General features: G+C 36.8%; 2 protein-coding genes and 1 long non-coding RNA gene across 3 annotated transcripts in view; 2 read left to right on the top strand and 1 right to left on the bottom strand.

Moving 5' to 3' along the window:
* Positions 1-6,430: 6,430 nt before the first annotated feature.
* LOC101744736 (clathrin coat assembly protein AP180) lies at positions 6,431-8,914 on the top strand. The gene is made up of 3 exons (XM_004922213.5): positions 6,431-6,586; positions 6,773-6,809; positions 8,394-8,914. The coding sequence occupies exons 1-3, from the start codon at positions 6,557-6,559 to the stop codon at positions 8,807-8,809; spliced, it is 483 nt and encodes a 160-aa protein (XP_004922270.1). The 5' UTR covers positions 6,431-6,556; the 3' UTR covers positions 8,810-8,914.
* Positions 8,915-12,165: 3,251 nt separating this feature from the next.
* Positions 12,166-13,248, top strand: LOC134199650 (uncharacterized). The gene is made up of 2 exons (XR_009974217.1): positions 12,166-12,914; positions 13,127-13,248. It is a non-coding gene; the product is annotated as an uncharacterized LOC134199650 (long non-coding RNA).
* A 1,562-nt stretch (positions 13,249-14,810) lies between these two features.
* The window catches only part of LOC101745021 (protein suppressor of hairy wing), a 29,208-nt gene continuing 23,880 nt past the window's right edge, over positions 14,811-20,138 (bottom strand). Inside the window, exons 21-24 of the mRNA XM_062670862.1 lie at positions 19,171-19,897; positions 17,488-17,667; positions 15,543-15,578; positions 14,811-15,068 (exon numbers count right to left, since the gene is read on the bottom strand). Coding sequence (XP_062526846.1) covers positions 15,031-15,068; positions 15,543-15,578; positions 17,488-17,667; positions 19,171-19,897 — 981 coding nt within the window. The 3' untranslated portion in view covers positions 14,811-15,030. The remainder of the gene's footprint in view (positions 15,069-15,542; positions 15,579-17,487; positions 17,668-19,170; positions 19,898-20,138) is intronic.

Raw genomic sequence — 20,138 nt, forward strand, 5'->3', positions numbered from 1 at the left:
CGGCTCTAGCACTATAGATTACCCAGGCAATCGTATTTGTCGAACAATCTGACGAGAAACCTAACTCCGGTAACTAATAAGCCCGTTGATTCCGATCCCGTATTAGATGCACTCACGCAGCTGCTGCCTCTGAGCTGCCAGGTCTCTTTCGATGGTGCTCGAGCAGCTGTTAGCAAATACTACCCCTCCTGGCTGATTCCGTGTACGCCGACCTGTCCTGGTGAAACTGGATATGCCTTCGAGCCATCATTAATACCTACCTTTTTTTTGCTTAGATGGGTGGACGAGCTCACAGCCCACCTGGTGTTAAGTGGTTACTAGAGCCCATAGACATCTACAACGTAAATGCGCCACCCACCTTGAGATATAAGTTCTAAGGTCTCAAGTATAGTTACAACGGCTGCGCCACCCTTCAAACCGAAACGCATTACTGCTTCACGGCAGAAATAGGCAGGGTGGTGGTACCTACCCGCGCGGACTCAGAAGAGGTCCTACCAGTAAAAACCTACTACAACTCTAAATAAAATCATTGTACTATAATAAAAAATTGTATTGTAATAAAAAAACTAGTTTTTTTTGGCCTTGCCTATTCGCTGGTAGCCTAAGAGGCTATTTCAGCTACGCCCGGACGGGTAAGTGAGCTCTCGAGCTCAACTTGACAGAATCTGCTAACACTAGTTTTAGCAAGAGCAGTGCTTCGCCGAATCTACCACCGGATCGGAATCGCGACCCACTGAGAAGATCCGGCGAGAAACTCAGTGGACTGTGTATATGGTTTTTTGGATTTACGAAAGGAAGATCATCCACTGAGCTTGTGATATTGCTCGGTAGACCGACGGTCCGAATGCTGTTTTTCGGAGCTTGTATATACGCAAGCTTATCGTGAAGGCATCTATCAAATATCTTGTGCTCTGTGATGATGGGGGGTCCCACAGGATAAGGATAAGGATAAGGTAGTATACCTCGCTCAGGCTCTTCTTTACATATTGAAAATTGGCGATTTAATGGTGGCAGGGCGCCTCAGGATCCCACATTTGTGGGCATCACCATCTCGCCTATTTCTGCCGGGTAACAGTAACGCGTTTCGACTTAAAGAGCGCGGCGACCGTTGTACTATATTTGAAAACCTGAGACAGAGAATGCGTGTCAGAGTTTGCAGCATTTACATTGTCGATGTCAATGGGCTCCAGTGACCACTTAACAGCAGGTGATCCGTGAGCTCGTTAAAATATTTGAATAGCAATTAATATACTTTAAACTACTAGTAGGCAATGAATGGTACTATGATTGGACTCACTCTGGATTCGCAAAAAGAACTGTAAGTATCATTGTGTTTCATGAGAATTTAATGATTTTTTGGTAACACGCATGTCATTTATTAATTACTAGCTTCACCCGCGGCTTTGCTCCCAACAAAATGCAATTTTATATTAAAACATAAAAGTCATAAGACGATTCAGAAAGCTAACTACGTAAGATAATTTAGGTGAAAATATGTATGAACACACCCACCCACACCCACACAAATACATTCTCTTTAGATTATACATCTCTCCCTTCAATCGGTCCCTCATTGCTGAGGATCGTGACTCCGTTTGATTCCGCCAACTAGCTGTCTTTTTTTTTATTTTTGCTTAGTTGGGTGGACGAGCTCGCAGCCCACCTGGTGTTAAGTGGTTACTGGAGCCCATAGACATCCACAACGTAAATGCGCCACCCACCTTGAGATATAAGTTCTTAGGTCTCGCGTATAGTTACAACGGCTGCCCCACCCTTCAAACCGAAACGCATTACTGCTTCACGGCAGAAATAGGCAGGGTGGTGGTACCCACCCGCGCGGACTCACAAGAGGTCCTACCACCAGTAATCCACCCCGTTCAGTAGCTTGGCGGAGTGCGTCACTGACAGGTATCTTCAGTTCCTCCGCTATTTGGTCCGATCATCGTTTGGGACCTCTACCCTTAGGCCTTTTTCCCTCGATTTTACTGATCACCACAAGGCGTTCCAAACTGCTGGTATCTATACTAATATTATAAAGAGGAAAGATCTGTTTGTTTGTTTGTATTGGAAAGGCTCCGAAACTACTGAACCGATTTGAAAAATTCTTTCACTGCTTGGAAGCTACACTATTCCCGAGTGACATAGACTATAACTTTTTTTGAAAAAATTTAGGGATCCTTACTAAAACTTCAAGGTGTAAAAATATTACCTAAAATATTCTTTACATCGCGTGCCGTGCGGAAACTATTGATGATATAATAAAATAATGTACTACGACCTTGTAGAACACATTATTATTTACAAAAAGTGTCGTGACAGCATATGTCTAACTATTATAGTTATGCCGCAATAACTGTTTTTTTATTAAAAAAAAAAACAGCGTCAAATATCGTTGAAATTTTTTTGTTAAAGACCCGAGCGGAGCCGGAGCGGACCGCTTGTATATTATATAGGTACTAGCTGACCTGGCAAACGTTGTGTTGCCTTAAATAAGATTTCTAGGGAAATTCTAGTGTAGAAAAAAACCTCATTCAACCACATAATACCATATTATAACCAAAAAAAATTTATCCAAAATATAAAAATAAAAAATTTATGTTTAGAGTGGACAAACCTAATCACTATCACTTAGGGATATGAAAAATAGATAGTAGCCGATTCTCAGACCTACTGAACATACTATTGATACACAAACAAACCAAAGAAACATGGCTGGCAAGCTACGATTGATACACAAATAAAACCAAAAAAACATGGCTGAAAAATGTATAGTGAGTAAAACAGGAGACTGGCTTCGTCCTCATCCCTACTACGTGATGTTTGCTGGATGAGTGGTGACACCTGGCGGGGATAACTGATCAATTGATAGTTGATCAGTAGTCGACCGGCGAGGGTCTCAAATATATTAAGTGTATAATCTATGGGCGAGGGCGGGAGATCAAATTGAATTTAAAAAAAAACCATAATTAAAGGAACTTGAAATTATAAACTCTGAATAAGAATTTATCGTACTACAATTATAACATTTAATTGCCATCTTGCAACCTTATTGCGGATCTGTGCATAGAATAAAAATTGGGATGGAAAAATAGGGGTTGATCGTATAAGAGTGAAAATTGAGAATAATATGATTTTTTTTATTTTAAGTCATGATAAAATAATAATAAAAACTTGCCAAAAAAAAATTAAAGTTTATAAAAAGCAAATTAAAAAATAGGGGTTGATCATAGAGGGATGAAAAATTGAGAGTAACATCAGATTTTTTATTTTAATTCATGACAAAATAAAAATAAAAATTAAAATCTTTCCAAAAAAATTAAAGTTAAATAAAAAATAAAAAATAGGGATTGATCGTAGAGGGGTGAAAATATCAGAGTAATATGAAGTTTTTTTTATTCTAAGTCATGACAAAATAAAAAAAAATTCTTGCAAAAAAATAAATTTTTAATTAGCAAATAAAAAATAAGGGTTGATCGAAGAGGGGTGAAAATTTAGGGTTGTATGTATTTTTGTATGCTGTATCATAAATATCTAGAAAAAAAAAAAAAAACATGTGTGCAATTCACACGTGGTAGAAGTGAAACCTTCCAAAATTAAAATACAATTATCCTAAACGTCTTAAGTATATGTAAAATTTTGTCATTAGTAAATAATTGTAAGGTAGCGCCCGCTGTGAATTGATATTTTAATTTCACGTATAATCCTAAATTAAAATTCACTACAAGAGCTTTCATACACACGTTAGTATTAAAAAATCTCACAGATGGCGCTGTATTAAATAGTATGTATATTTCTGTCTCATTCTTTGCTGGCTTCATCCTACACATTTTTGTATTTGTGTCTCTTACCTGTCGTTTTTTCCGTTGCATCCGGTTTGAAAATTTAAGTATAATTAACCACCATATTAAATCTTTCATGTTACCTAATGGCGTTTGACATAACATTGACAGAATGCGTGCTGCAAATTTCGTCAAAGAGAATGTAAAAAAAATTAAATATATAATGAGTTAGGAGGTGACCGGTGCTTCAGAGGTCTAAAAGCACCGCGAGTGGATCCCCCCCGGATCCACAAGACATGTGTCGGATAAGTAATTAACGGTGGCCATGATAGGAGGATTTTCGTGTCGCGCCGCTTTGTCGAAGTAGCGTTGCCGTAGTGTAATTTTCCTTAAAATTTTACAAAGTTTTTGCTTCACGTACATACACATAGAGATTTGATGCATAGAAATTGTTGTTAGTAGAAAATGTCTATTTAAGATGTTAGTAAATCAACTCAATGGTTGGGAACGAAAATACTGCACAGAGGACCAACATTCATTTTATTTCCCTATTGAGTTCGTTGGCTGTGGCTATACGTAAGAAAAGAAAAACCTGTCGACGAATAGAGAAGAAAGAGACATGTTTCATTTCTCGTTTTTACTTCGTAAAACTGAAAATTAATCATGACTAATACTTGCCGTGTGTTAAAATTCTCTATTTGTTTTTCCAATGCAAACTAGAACAAGACAGGGTCCTATTTAGGTCCAAATCGGATGGGGGTCATATTATTCGGTATTTTCCAAACGATGCCTTTGTTGTGTGGTGTTTTTTTTTTGTATTTTGAAGTAGGTCGGTAGTGCAGTACTTATAGCTCCTGATTGTTGCGCCGAGGGTCGTGGGTTCGATTCCCACATCGGGCAAATATTCGTGGGATGAACAGGTTTGTTTGTTCTTCGTTTCGATTATTATTTATGTAGAATAAGGATCGCAGCGCATAAAATAAAACTTCTACTGTACCGAAACCTTTTGTTATAATAATAATTAAAAATTAATAAACACTTTTATTACGCCTTGCTTATTTTTTAACCGTCTTCGCCTTCTTCCTTTTGATGTGACAACGTCTTATTATTCGATGGAGCCAGCTGCACGCACGAAAAGACATGACTCATTGAGGCGTTCCATTTAAGGCTTGAAGTGCAAGCGAGAGCGCGTAACGAGCGACAAAGAGGCACAATCGGCCTCCGCGTTCGGCCGCGTTCGACATCTGTCTCTCTCCTACTTGAGTGAGCGATGCATTCGCGTGGACAGCTGCTATACAATAATACATTTACATGTTTTCGTCAACTATGAAGTTCAGTGAAAAGTGAATGTGGTGTCAATTGTTTATAGCAAGATAATTGCGATAATTGAAAAATGAAACCATTCCATCAGTATTTTCTTATAGTTGTCACGTTCACTATCGTCAGTAAACCGACTTAACAGATAACCGATTTTTTTCTCTCTGTCCTTCTGTCTGTCATTCACTTTTCCCTTTCTTTCCGTTTTCTCTCACTCACATCTTAACGCTCCATTCCATACTCTTTTCAGACGTTCCGTTCTCAATCCTACATTTATATATTTAACTGTTTAAAAGTATGCAAGTCAGTCTCTGGTATCCATAATACAAAAAATCTAATTCGGGTGACCGTGCGTGATTTGTTCCCTATTATCTATATATTATTTATTATTATTATTCTACGGAAATTAACATATATTGAGAGAAACCACAAACACAATTGGAGATTTTGAAATACGAGATAACACTAAGTGTGAGAGATTAGTCCTTATAAAATCCTAATATTTGTTTATGGTTAAGTAAGGGGTCGGGCGTAACGCTTTTTCGTTACGTGACAATTTCTGTCAGTCAACCACAAACCCCATAGAGAAGCTTCGTCTTTGGCGTTGAAATGTCAGTAATTTTCTTTAATTTATTTATTATTATTAATTTATTAATTTCTTCTTTTGTCTTACCTATTACTAGTAACCTCAAAAAGCTATGCTAGCTTCATCGCACGTGGAGGCGAGCTCCCGGGATTCAGCCTTGCAAACTTGCTAAAATCTACAGAAGCATTCGTCTTATTTCATCATTATTATCAGCCCCCAGTCGTCCTTTACTGGCCTCTTTCAATCGACACACACCGCCCGCTCTTCGTTTCTCCGCATCCAACTCTTCCCGGCCACCCATCGAAGGTCACCGCACCATTTAGCCAGGGTCGTCCCACGATACGCTTCGTCTTATTTATACAAATATTAAAAATGCAATTCTCTATTAGAAGCCATAGCTTCTACTTAGAGATGTTTGAGCAACCTAATTTCATATAATTTTTGAAATAATATTAATAATATGAAATAATAAAAATAATAATTTAATAACTAAAATATATTATTAAAAGGAGTCTCTTTAGGCAAGGTTCCGAAGATACTAGCAGCGTTCTCCCTTTGAATAGCTAGACTAATTCTTTGTTAAAGGTTTTTTTTCTTCTTTTTTTTTCTCTATTATATTATAATATCAGATCTATTATATTCCTTCGCGGGTCTTTCCTTTCGCATTATTTTCGATACCCCCCGCTTCCCTTGAATCCGGCCCCTCTTACTCTGAAATAAAGGTCCCCGTCTGCCACGAATGCGATTAACACTTGTTAAAACAAACGAAAAGTCCATAACAATTGTTCACATATTTATCTTAAATTAAAATGTCAAAGTATAAATTTGGTAAAATTTATAAGCAATCCGTCATTGGATTACGGAAATTCGCACAATGTATCATGAAAGCATCGTTTTGTTTTTGGTGAGTTCTTTTTTTAATTTCCGTACTAAAATATCGCATTCAGCTTACTTATACGCTTTGAAATCTTGAACCGCCTAGCTGGAATTGTCCCTTAGGCTACCAGGGAATAGGTACGGGAAGAATGTTGTTCTTCTTGACTCGTATGTAAGTCGAATTATTGTAAAAGTTAATAACTACATTTCGCAGATTGCGCTGTGTACGTGTGCGCAATGTGGAACTATAGGTAAGTTCCTGTTTATCTATTTTTCTTAGATGACTGAACGGGCTTGGTCATGGTCATAGTTTTAATCCTGTTAAATTGTTACCGCATTTCATAGATATTCCCAATAATGTTGTAAAGTTGCTCTTTTAGACTCCTTGAGACAGAAAGTCAGTCGTATTTCCCGTTTGAACCTGCCTTCAAACCAGAACGCATTGTGGGCTTAAAGCAATAATTGGTTTGACAACAGCATCTGCCCGCTTCTCAAAATACGCGCTTGCACTACCAGTAATAATAATAATAATACTTGGGAACATATCACGCACGGTCTTTCCGCCCCAATTTAAGATGTTATGGTTACCAGAGACTAAGATACTTATATACGTTGAAATAAATGCCCATACAAAGAGCAAACAATTTTCTCAATTCACTAATTTGTCCGACGTAAGAATCAAAGCCACGACCCTGGGCGCAACAGTCAGGGGCGCTAACTGCATCACCGAATCAGTCAGTGACCACTAGTAGTGGTAGCTAGTGGATTTCCTCACAAAAATATAGCCGGCATTATTCGGCCACTTAAGGCGACTAAAGACGTTTTGTATCGGTAACTTCCTCGACCCAATTGGACACGAATTTAAGAAAGACCATATTATTCTTACTATCCGATACCTCTGTCTACATGCAAATTATGTTATAATGACTACAACAAGCGTGACATGAAACCGTAATGTCTGTTATGTATGTATGTGTATGTATTATGTAAAAAATGGTCATATTCAACTGCCAGTCATTGGCACCGGTCTACATTCAACCCCAGTCGAAGTGCAGACGAAAGCTGAAAATAAGACGGGACTTACGATATGGAACTCAAAGATAATGATATCACCATAGATAGATGAGACTCAAAGACGATCAGGGGTTCAATCAAGAAAACTTTAACTTCACAATTTGAACTTTTACAACCACTAGTACGAATCCCTCCACTGATCCGGGCAATCGATCATACTTTGTTTGCTTTCTGCCGATTGTCAAGATATATCCAGACAAAATTACATTATTAGGTAGCATCTTCGCCAATAACTGACAGTTTTAAACCAGAAATTCTTCGTTTCACTCTTCACGAAGTGGTCATGATGGTAATTTAGTATTGCGGGGGTAAAATTTCATTGTTCTCACGATGGCCCACCAACTCTTCCTCCCTCCGATGCCATTCTGCTGAACTAACTTTAAGAACCTCCCACTGTAGTCTTTATTTGGTCGGTTCACCAGGTGGGAGACCTTTCGCATTGTTTGTGCCGTCAAAACTTCCCTGAAGGACGAAGCTTTCTATGGACTTTTTATCTCGTTACGAATCGTATCTAAATAAAGCTCTTATTGTACCGTAGAAAACTGGAACTGACCGATGCTGATGCCGAGTTCTTGAAGTAACAAGATGTTAGTGCGAAACTTCGTCCACAAAATCTATTTTCTCTCTATTTATATACAAAAAAATATCATGGCTTTATAGCTTAACAAACTTCACACCCCCAAAAACCCTTAATTAGATGAGCATTCACAATTGTGAATCGGGAATTCCCGATCTAATCTAGATTTCTTTTAAAATTACAGAGATCAACATCACGATTTCAGAAAAGACCGATGGTGAAAAGCAAACACTGGTTTTTGTTAGACCAATAATTAATGGTCAAACGTCTCAGAACGACGGAGATGCGAACACAGCTCTCCAGCCTTCGAATGTCACCACCGTTATCACTCAGATCAACACGTCAGCTAATACTACTGATGCCAGCAACAGCACTGACAGTGCAGCGGGACCACTAACGCCGGTTGATGGTGCAGCTAAACCAGCTAATGAGGCAGCCGGCTCTGCAGACAGCGGTGCTCAACCAGCTAACGAAGCTATCGCCCCAGCTGACGGCGGAACAACAGCTGCGACTCCAGAGACTCCGACGCCGGCAGCCACCACGCCATCAACAGCCGCCGAAACTACCATTGCAGCAACTCCAGCACCCGCTCCTGCTTGATACATACACATTGGACCGTGTAGCTAAAATAAAGAAGATAGATCAAGACTGTTGTTAGTTATTTCTAGATTTTGTTTTTGTGATTAAAACATATTGTCGTAAAAATCACGTTCTTTTCATAGCTGATTGGTTTTTCTTTGAATATTTGTTGTAAGCCTTGAAATAATTTAATTAGAAGCTGATGATTGGTCACGTTGACAGGAGAAGATCACGAGGACGCTCACCCACCCGCTGGTTAGTGTGCTTAGTGAGAGTTTTTAAAGTTCTCGTAAAAGTTAACTCATATTTGTATGGAGTTAGAACGTTTGCCTACGTTTGCGCTAAGGGCGCTGTTCCAACTGCATACAAATTTGAGTTAACTTTTATGCTGTCAAGAATGGTACAAAACTCGCACTAAGCACACTGATCTGGTAAAAACGCTCACCGACCTGCCAATAACCGAGGCTGTAAAGGACGCCGAGGACAGGAGACGTGAGGAAGTATAGTGCATCGAGTGGTCAATATTTCAAACTAGACACGACCTTTAGCAATGAAGAGACCGACTCAGAAGAAGAAGAAGAACATACTTGTATCCCACCCTCTTCGTTGGCTGCTTGACCGACCGTGTGCAAAACTAATCCGCTCTCCTTTATTCCATTTTATTGCTTAGACCAGTGAACGAGCTCACAGTCCACTTGCTGTTAAGTTACCAAGGCTTGACTTCAATAATGTAAAAACTACAGCCCCCCTCGAGACTTGAGATGTTATATCATCACAAAAGTGTAGCAGTTACAGCGAATAAAATTATTTTCGAAATTTATTTTTATTACATCATGTCATGTGTTAATAAAATACCAACATAAATGAGCAAACATTAAAATACTTGGGGCCTTCGGTAATACTTATTTTAGTTACATGTTGTTCAGTTCGCGTTTATACAAATATAATTATTATGTATCTGACGCTAATTAGTCAGGCATCTGTGTTCTTTTTCAGCGCAGTCATTAATATTCAATCACCTTGAAGATGTAGACGAATTAACGCGCTGTTCGATTTTGATGCGTATTTCTTTAACATTAAATAATCGATATTATTTTTTATGATAAATTAGACTTCCGATGCAGTTTTCCGTAGGTCGTGGAGGTTAAACGATGCGAACATCTCAGATGCTGACATCTTCTATTTATATCCCCGCCTATTCGCTGGTAGCCTTAAAGGATTTTTCAGTTACGCACGGACGCGTAAGTGAGCTCACGGGGCTCAACCTGTGAAGACTTGCTAATACTGACCCTAGCGAGAGCAGTGTTACGCTGAATCTACCACCGAGTCATAATCGCGACTCACTGAGGAGATTCAGCTACCAAGGATTAGGTAGGGAAAAAAGTATTGTACTATTGACTACCCAAAGGTTTAAGGTTAATTTTCTTTAAAAAATACTAGTTAAACTTAAGACATTCGGTCACACTGACGGCCGGCTGGTCTTAAGCGTTTACCATCGGCATCGATAACATAAATGCCTCCACCCACATTATGAGAGGGATAAGTATTTTGTAATGTACGACTCCTGATCCGCCCTCCAAATTTGAACCCGTGGTTTCTTCGCGGTCGAATTAGGCAGAGCGGTGGTTACTTGGCGAACGCTTTCTTGAACTGTCCAGATATTTGAAAGTCGCTCACGCGATGAACCACACGTTCCACGATCGGTGGGGCGCAAAAGTACTGGAGTGGAGACCTCGTACTGGACGTCGTCGTAACGTAGGCAAACAGCCAGCGAGGTGGACCAATGACCTGGTCAAATTGCCTGTTACGGACTGGATGCGAAGGACAAGAGACCGCGCGTGAAAGTCGCCAGTCGCCAGTACCAGGCTCATCACAAGCCGGGAGAAATGGTGATTGCTCGTGAGGCAAATAACGTCTGCCCACAGCAATGATAGAAATTGTTGACAAAGAATATAGGGAATCACAATTAGATGTTTCCCTGTCTAATTTATTATCAACTTCTAGTTCGACGTCGAAACTTTTATGGTGGATAAATTTTGGAGTGCAGGCAGCCAAATCTGTGATGCGAATGGCAAGCCAAGGTATGGCAATTTGTCCCGATTTGTGAAGCTAATGACGATACTACCTTTGTCAAACGCCAAAGTAGAAATAATAATTTCTGATATTAATAGAATTAAAAATCAAGATCGAAATAGATTTAATAATAAGAATGTTGCTGCAATCATGCATGGAAAAGAGGGACTACGACAGTTGATGTCGCACATTTGATCCTGACAGTATTATCAAGTTAATGGACTCAAAACAACCTTATGAAAATGTTACCCAACATAATAGAAGTCGTCGTGGCTATACTGAGACCTTAGAACAATATCTCAAGGTGTGTGGCACATTTACGTTGTAGATGTCTATGGGCTCCAGTAACTACTTAACATCAGGTGGGCTGTGAGCTCGTCCACACAACTAAGCAATAAAAAAAAAAAAAAAAACATAAAGAGAAGAATTTTAAGTTTAAGTTTCATTTTATTAAGCTATTGCGTAGCTTTTATCGCGGGGTTTGAGCGCGGCGACTGAATCAAGAAATTCCGTAACGAAAATAACCTGACACCCCACTACGCCTACTATGTAGCTCCCGTTCAACACATTCACACGTTGCGCTTGTGTACTGTTTGTGAATAAGCGCGCGGCGTGACGTCGCACTGCCGCATGCACATAATGAAGTCTGCCCATCTCTTACTCGCGCGGTCTAGGTTATGAGTGTGAAGGGGACAGTTAATGTTTTGCTTTTGTTAATGTTTATAAATATAGCGTGGTCTTATTTTATTGTTGTTTTAATATCAAATTATTATTGTCGATTTATAATTGCATAAGTTGATAAAAAATGCTATGCAATAGCTTTACCGCGGCAGTCTCCGAGTGCCACACATGTTATTGAAGTTATACTTCTTTAGGCGCTTTATGAAAAATTGAGCGTTATGAGAGTGAAATTTTACGATGCGCGCGCACCGTGACACAAAATTAACAGAATGAAGTTGCCCACTAATTCGCTCATTACAACACGACCGACGTAACTTGGCGAGTCTGAATATAGCCGCAGGTGAACTTTCCGAACCGTACCGAGAATTACCGAATTTATACGATGTCAAGAAAAGGGATGTCCAATATGCGTGTTTGAGGATTATGAGTTTTTTTTTTCGAATTGATTAAAATTTAAATAAAAAAAGAAATAAATTTAATAAGAATAAAGTATAACTTGTTACGCGCATACTTAAGTACACGCACCTTTTTTTTATTTATATTTTTTTTATTATATGTTTTATTTAGAATTTAATTTTAAAAAAAGAACATTGGTCTCTTTAATTAATTGTGGTTTTTTTTTATTATTTTATTGTTTAATCAAGGAAACATTCATGTTTTTACATTGTAACACGACAGCAAAAAAAGTATAATAGATTTTGAGTATTTCTCGTTCTCTTTTGGTAGAATTCAGTAGATTTTAACCTCCACAAGCAGTAGATTCGTCAAATAAAAACTGGTCACACTGATCCTGTCATTTTGGCAGGATTGGACTCTTATTTTAGCTTCTGGTAGTTTTTTGGCAGTATTGGGATAACGAAAATAAATTACCTTATGGCAACACAATAAAATGTAAAAAAAGACAACCCTGAAGATACTTCGTGAGCATGTAAGGGATTTCCCCGTACTTCTCGTGTTATGTTCGTATCACATTCAATTAACAACTTTAAAACTTTGCTTATAAAGTTGATAATCTTGAAACGAGTATTCATAAACACGAGTTTACGGTTTATATTTCAATTTAATCAATCATAGAGACATACTTATCGATAGATTCGATTTAGATTTTAAGGTGATACTATCTTGTTAGTGACATTTCTTGGGCGATACTTATTATTATTGGTGGTGGTGATGAAGCGAAAATATGAAGGGGCGTATAGAGCGGAATGAAATTATCGTGGATCTCTGAAGCTAAAGATGATCCAGAAGTAGCCAGAAGTAGTTGTAATGCCGGTAGCTGCAAATTAGTAACCCGTCTGTCCGCTATAAAAGACCATGCCGCTACTAGTAAACATAAAAAATAATAATTAGAGGATACTCGGGGTAGTCTTCGGTAAGTTTAATAAATAGAATGTAATATATTTAATTTTTTACCACGTACAAGTCGTATCACAATATGCACAGTGCTAATGTTTATTTATTTATTCTTACATCCAAAACAATGTCGTTGCATTTTAAAGTAATGTAACGGACGTGACGTCAGCTTTCATGCCCTGCCGCCAGCCAAGCCGCCAAGCCATGTTAACACGCCCCTTTCCGCCACAGCCACAGCCACCGCCGCTGCCAGCCAAAGCCAACGAAGGGGGGATAGTGTTAATAAAACAAGCCGTGCCAGCCATTTCTACCTGCTTTCTGCATTCTCGCACAAATAAAAGAACTTGTCGTTACGCTGCTGGTTTTTATTGTCACATCATTTGCAACAGTAAATTTATATTTACTGGCAGTTATTATCTCCTCAACACGTTGTGTTTACAGACTTTAGTTCTATATCAAAATTAAATATTATAAATCAATTCCCTAATCTTGCTGATGAACAAAAATAATCAACAAATTGATAACGAATACAGAGACAATTAAAAATAGACAATGAAGTAGGTGCCTACATAAGTGATTTATTGGAATCTGGTGGTAGCAGTCATTCAAATTGTGCTCTAAGCGTTGACAACTTTTGGGTTGGTATCGGGAAAATACTGAATTCCAGTGGGTTTCAATCAAGTACACACTATATTATAGTTTCTTCATTTTCAAAGTCTACGTACAGCTTAGCAGAAGCAACGGCGGATCCAGGGGGTGAGGTCATGACCCCCCCTCCCCCCTGGATCCGCCGTTATTTCCCTCGAATAGAACTAAAAATTAACATTTATATAATATGGAACTTCGTTCCTATCCGGTGTCCCACGATACCCGACACATTTTAATGATGCAAAAGATTAGGAGTGGGTAATATCGGTTTTGCCTCGTATCGAATCGTATCTATATATCGAGGATCAATATCGGATATTGAATCTATATATTTTCTGAATCTATATATTGATGGATGCTAGTAGATTTTCTCGATTCATGATATTTGAGATTTGAAACGATACGCTGATATAATATCGTAGTAGATATAGATTTAAGTCAACGTTATACGGTTGGTTTTCTGATATCAATTTATAATATGATCTTAAAGTAATAAAAAGAACATGAAAATAAAAATATCAAAAAAACTTTCCTTCATGCTTTTACCAGGCTTAGGACTGGCTACATTATTTTCAGTTTTTAGTATTTTGTGTCTTAATTTAAAATTACAAAATATACCAAAAGAGTGTAGATTTCAAAAGTTTAATACAAACACAAGAAATAAACTCAATTATTTGGATTCAACTAAAAATAGAAAAATGTGTACTTTAAAAATCAAACACAAAAAACTTTTAAGTATTTATAAACACTTGTCCAAAAATTGTAGTTCAAGGTCAAAGCGTGTGAAATTAAATTCAACGATGCAAATAGGCTATACTGCATTCAAGTTAGGGTCGAAAGTTGAAACTTCTTTCCTTAATTGTATCCTGCTGATACGCTAAGAATAATCTACAGACATATGGACTTAAATATAAGGTTTACAATTGTATGGATAATGCCTGTTTCTGTTTCATTCATCACATGATATCCCTATCGTGCGCTCACTCACTCTGGCCGATTCGATACGAACCAAACGAATATTGCTGATATTAACGAATCGGTACGATATGCCGATGCGCATCACATCGAGCAATATCGTGTATCGGCTTATATCGATATATAGATTTCGTGCGGGGCGATATCGGATTCAACGATATTGCTGCGATATATAGATATTGAATCTATATACGATTTATATCACCCACTCCTACAAAAGATAGTTGTCAAAGATTCATGCTTCCTTCACTTTTTAATATTTTTATCTAACTAAGTACGAAATGAAACAAAATTCATAAAACATTTTTTTATGTATAAATTCACTAATAGCACGGAGCGAGTACATAATTAACTTAATAAAATTAATATTAAAATTAATATTTTTAATGGTTTTTTTATATTACATAATATATCACCGAGAGGTGGCGCTTTTTTTGAAATATTTTCCATATACATATCCATATATTATGTATGAAACAGTCCCGGAGTAAATCCAGGATTTACAACTTGTACTATTCTATTTCATATTCCTCTTGTACTGCGTACACATCTGGAAAGATAAATAAATAATTAAATTAATTAATAAAAAATATATATCTATTTCATTTGTTACAGTACATATCGAGATAATAACAAAAAAAATCGATATAATAATATGTAATACATTCCTAGCCACAAAGATGCATGCATCATTTATTGGACACATATAAAAAATAATAGTAAGTATAACATGGAGGGAGTGTAAGTTCCGCGTTATAATAGTATTCTCGTATAACGCGTTATTTGACGTTTTCGCGTTGAAGTGACTTCAACTCGAATAGGAACAAGTATTTTTTTACAGTATTTTTACAAGTATTTTTGTACAATTAAGATTATAACTTAATACATTCCAATGAGAACTGAGCGGTTTTTATATTTTTAAATGTGTATAATGAAATAGCTTTTCACCCCGTGATACAATTGAACATTCCCAATCATAAAGCCAATTATCTAAAACTATATTATAACAATAAATTTCTCTTACCTATGACTTCTGAATTTTGAATGGAAAGATATTCTTCTGCAAAAAAAAAGACAATTGATTAGTCGTTTAATTAAAATTAGTTTTTATTTAAATACTAGCGACCCGTCCTCGCTTCGCTTCGGAAACATTAAATTTTATTATTGATAGCAGAGTCCCGCGACGCTACCCGCGGTTATTGTCGTACCGCGGGTGAAGCCGCGGGGCGAGGCTAGTCTAAAAAAAAGTAGCCTAAGTTACTTCTTATATCATCAGTTACCTATCAGTAAAAGTCCAGCCGTTCCAGAGATTAGCCGGAACAAACAGACAGACAGACAAAAATTGTAAAAAAATGTTATTTTGGTGTATGTACCGTATATATATATTCATATGCATGTAGTAAAAAGAGGCTATTTCAATATTACAAACAGACACTCCAATTTTATTTAGATGTATAGATGACGATGGGACTGGCACCGTGTTGTTTTTAAAAAGGATGACATCAGCGTTGTATTTGGACAACAATAACAACAGAGAGCTCCACTTCATTCTGCTGCTTGAGCTGGAATGTTTTATGCATATATTTTTTTCCTACCTATTCTAGTGACCTCGAGGGGTCATACTAGATCCACCGAGCGAATAGATGAGCTCATGGGGTTCTAACCCGGTGAAGTTGCTAACACTAGCCCCAACAAGAGCAGTGCTTCGCAGAATCTACCACCGGATTGTAATCTCCACCCACTGCAAAGGTCCAGCGAAAAGCTCAGTGGGCTGTGTGTTGAATGTTTAGTCACTCATATTTATAGTAGAAAATCAGGGGTAGTTTCTTCATGAATTCTCTTGAATCACAACTTAAGCAGTTGTTTGCATTCATTGAACTTCTAATGCATAACCGACAATGTTATCATTAAGGAAACAATTAACTTTAGCTAATGTTAGTTAAGTAACTAGTAGGTAATATTGCGCCGATATATATAAATATATGCATATACAACTCGACCAAGCTAAGTTTGCACCTCACATCGATTACGTCACACTGTCGCTTAGGTACGGTCTGAAAAAAGGATTCGCTATGACTTTAAAAATGTAAGCAAATGTTTGTTAGATTTTACTTTGCATTTATTGTTTTTAACAATATATTATACCAGTGATTCTCAACCTTTTCTTTTGTTGCGGCACATATTTAACGACTTCAAAATTTGGCGGCACACAAAAAAAAAAGATAAAAATTATTTACTTACTACAAACACACTGCATAAATAGTTTATCAAAAAATTTTAATATACGAAATAAACTAAAATATACTTTAACTATTTTTTTTGTTTAAATATATATTCATGTTTAAAATATTTTTCTTTTAAAATTATATAATTTAATAATATTAACATTATTATATATTCGCAAGATTTGGCGACACACTTTTGAAATTTGACGGCACACAAAAGTGCCGCGGAACAGTGGTTGAGAATCACTGTATAATACATTAGCATACATGAGAATATAGCGATATCGGGTTTTTGTATTAAGACAACCAGCCGTTCTTGCACTTTTTAAATTTGTATCCAAATTGATCAGTAATAATTTTCTTTTATGTTTCCTTTTCAGTATTATGTTTCTCCCTTCACTGTGTATCACCTTTTCTTTCATTTTTGTTGCCACAACAATCCTCTCGAAGTAAAAAAATGAACGTTAAGCGGTCAGTAACAACGGTTTAACAAAAACTTAACAAAAATAGTCCAATAATATAACTAAACTTCAACAAAAAAACCTAACAAGAACAGTTAAAAAATTTTAAAATTTAACAGATAGGGTGACGAAAACTCGTATGACGCGTACCGGCGACAATGATGCTAACGGTACTGACGCGACAGGGCGATCGCGGGAAGGTGAGCGGGGAAGCGGGCGAGCGCCGCATTCCAGCCAGGTGCAAACTTAGCTTGGTCGAGTTGTATGTATTTATATTACTTACGACATTCTTTAGTGAGATTTCCTTCCATTTCTATATTTGTATTTATTTCTTTGTCATCATTAATCTGTATATAAGTATTCTCAATATCACTAATCTGTGTCTCGGGAATCTCTTTATCACTAATATCTACCTCGGAATTCTCATTGTCACTAATCTGTGCCTCGGGGACCTCATTGTCATCTGTAGAAATAAAAATTTTAAAAAAGCACAGAGCATACAACAAAACTAGTTTATGATAACAATGGATTCACATTCAACAATCCAGTTTTTTTATGGATATTGGTAACACATACCAGAATTAGATCAGGTACACGCTCTAAATACCAAATAACCGATACAGATTGTGAGAACGAATCTAATCCAATCAATTTTATTGGTGGTAAGGCATTTTGTGAGTCCACATTGTTCGATATTACCATCCTGTCCATTTCTGTCATGCCTGTATTTACATTGCTGTTGTCTATGGGCTTGTCCCCTCATTTGTATAATTTTGACAAAAAGGAAGTGGTAGGATCCAAGTAATAGATCCAATCACCAAGCGATGAACCTTAAACTAAATTAGTGGCTATATTAAGTTTTTTATGAAAATAGAATTGTGACTATGGGTCGTTTTCAATTTTGCAGCCAAATAAGTAATGATTTCATGAATTTAAACTTTATCATTTTTTTTTGTATTTAGGCATGTTCAGAATAAAAAATGCTTGATTACAATCAAGTCAATCACTCATTTATTGATAATATTATATAATATTCATGTATATTTTTCAATTTACGCATTTGATTACACCAACACAGATGACAATTTAAGTAGGAACTTTTTAAAATATTTAGAAATCTTACTTCTTTTGTTTTTAATAATGTTCTAATATCCCGTTAGTTTTCCTTTATTATTGTATTATGTACTGAATATGAATTTGGGGTAGTTTTGAATATATAATTCTTCATTTAGCAGTGTTTATGAATATATAGTTATAGGACCATATGCCTGTTGTCATGACAACAAATATACTGTACTTATAATTGCAGTAACATTATTATGAGAATTAAATCAAATAACTCGCTTTTGCCCCCAAATTTGAAAACGACCTTTATGGAATTTTGTGATGACAATTAGGTAATTCTTAGTGGCATTATTTTTGTGTGTTTTATTACCTTTTTATAAAGTAAAGAATTTCAGTTATTTTTTGAAGTGAAACTTCCTTATCGGCGTTGGAAAAAAATTTACCGTCACATTTTTCGGTTACGCGTCACATTTTTCCGTTACGCGCCATCTGTTTTGTATTCATGTCTATGATAATAAAATCCTTTTGTTTAAACTTTATCTAATTTAACTTTTTTGTATTCATGTCTATGATAATAAAATCCTTTTGTTTAAACTTTATCTAATTTAACTTTATTTAACCAATTTCTAGAAAGTTGCATGTAGATCATTTTTCGAAAAATAAGGCCATAAACAAGTTTCACTTCTTACGTGTGTACACTAGTACACGCACACATTTTTTTCACTGTCTATTGGTTATATAACATGTATAATATATTGTGTATCTTCACTACTGTATATGTATGTATTATACAATTTGTTTCCCAACGCACTCCCACAGCAGTGGGGGTCCAGCTGCCTGGTAGCGATCATCATTCACCGTTCAGAATACCCTGAACGAGTGCCCTGATGTAGATACTTACTTAAAGCCCGATGCATCCCTTTTAACTTAAACACATGATGTTTTAATAGAACATTATTGAAGAAATCCTTTCCGCACGCACAAACGGGTTTCTTTTTCACCACATTTGTTTGCATATGCTCGGTGCATATATGCGATTTCATTTCATCATCGCTAGAACATATCTCGCGACACAGCAAGCATATATGAACATTGTATAAAAATAATCCCTTGATACCACTATAGAGACTGTAGTTATGATATTTCTTCATTCTAGTGAAGTACTGCTTGTGATTCTTAACTGATGTAACATTTGATTTCCTATGTTTCTCTAGGTGTTCTGTGAAATATGAGTCCCTGCTTGCCGTGTATCCGCATATAGTGCAGTTCAGGTACGGCTTATGTGACTTTAAGTGCTCGTTCAATTTTGCTGTCGTCTGAAATTGGTTTAAACATATTTGGCATGCCGTTTTCGTGTTCACCATGTGCACATTATTCAAATGGAACCATGTGTTCTTGTAATGCATATATCGGTTGCATATTACACATTGTATGCCTCTAGTTTGATCTTTAATGTGTTTGAAATAGAAATGAGCAGTCAACATGAATTTGTTGAAGAATACTCCGTTACAATGGTCGCATACAAATATTTCGCGCTCGACTTTCCTTGCAGTCGGTGAGGATAATAGATGATCAGTTTTCGTGTGTTTCAACAGACTGTCCTTACTTTCTTGAGGTCGCATGCAGATCTGAAAGTTAATAATAGAATTTTGACTAAAATATTTTAGAAAACTACACCTTTTGCGTGACTAAGCTCTGCTTCTTACTGGTGGTAAATGTTGAACCCACACAGCAATGATTTCCAGTTTGTAGGAAGGAGCAGGTGTTGTACTCTAAAACTCAGAGAGCATATCTCAAGGTAGGTTGCTGCAATGACGTTGTTGATAAATAAACCTATCTAACACTGGGTGGACTATGATCTCATTGAGA

Source organism: Bombyx mori, chromosome 11 (genome assembly GCF_030269925.1).
Source record: "Bombyx mori chromosome 11, ASM3026992v2".
Taxonomy (NCBI): domain Eukaryota; kingdom Metazoa; phylum Arthropoda; class Insecta; order Lepidoptera; family Bombycidae; genus Bombyx; species Bombyx mori.

What these genes read in the sequence shown, in the direction of transcription:
- LOC101744736 (XM_004922213.5), top strand. Translation starts at nt 6,557, where the DNA reads ATGTATCATGAAAGCATCGTTTTGTTTTTG. An exon ending in AAAGCATCGTTTTGTTTTTG is followed by an intron (nt 6,587 to 6,772) that starts GTGAGTTCTTTT and finishes TACATTTCGCAG; the next exon opens with ATTGCGCTGTGTACGTGTGC. An exon ending in TGCGCAATGTGGAACTATAG is followed by an intron (nt 6,810 to 8,393) that starts GTAAGTTCCTGT and finishes TTAAAATTACAG; the next exon opens with AGATCAACATCACGATTTCA.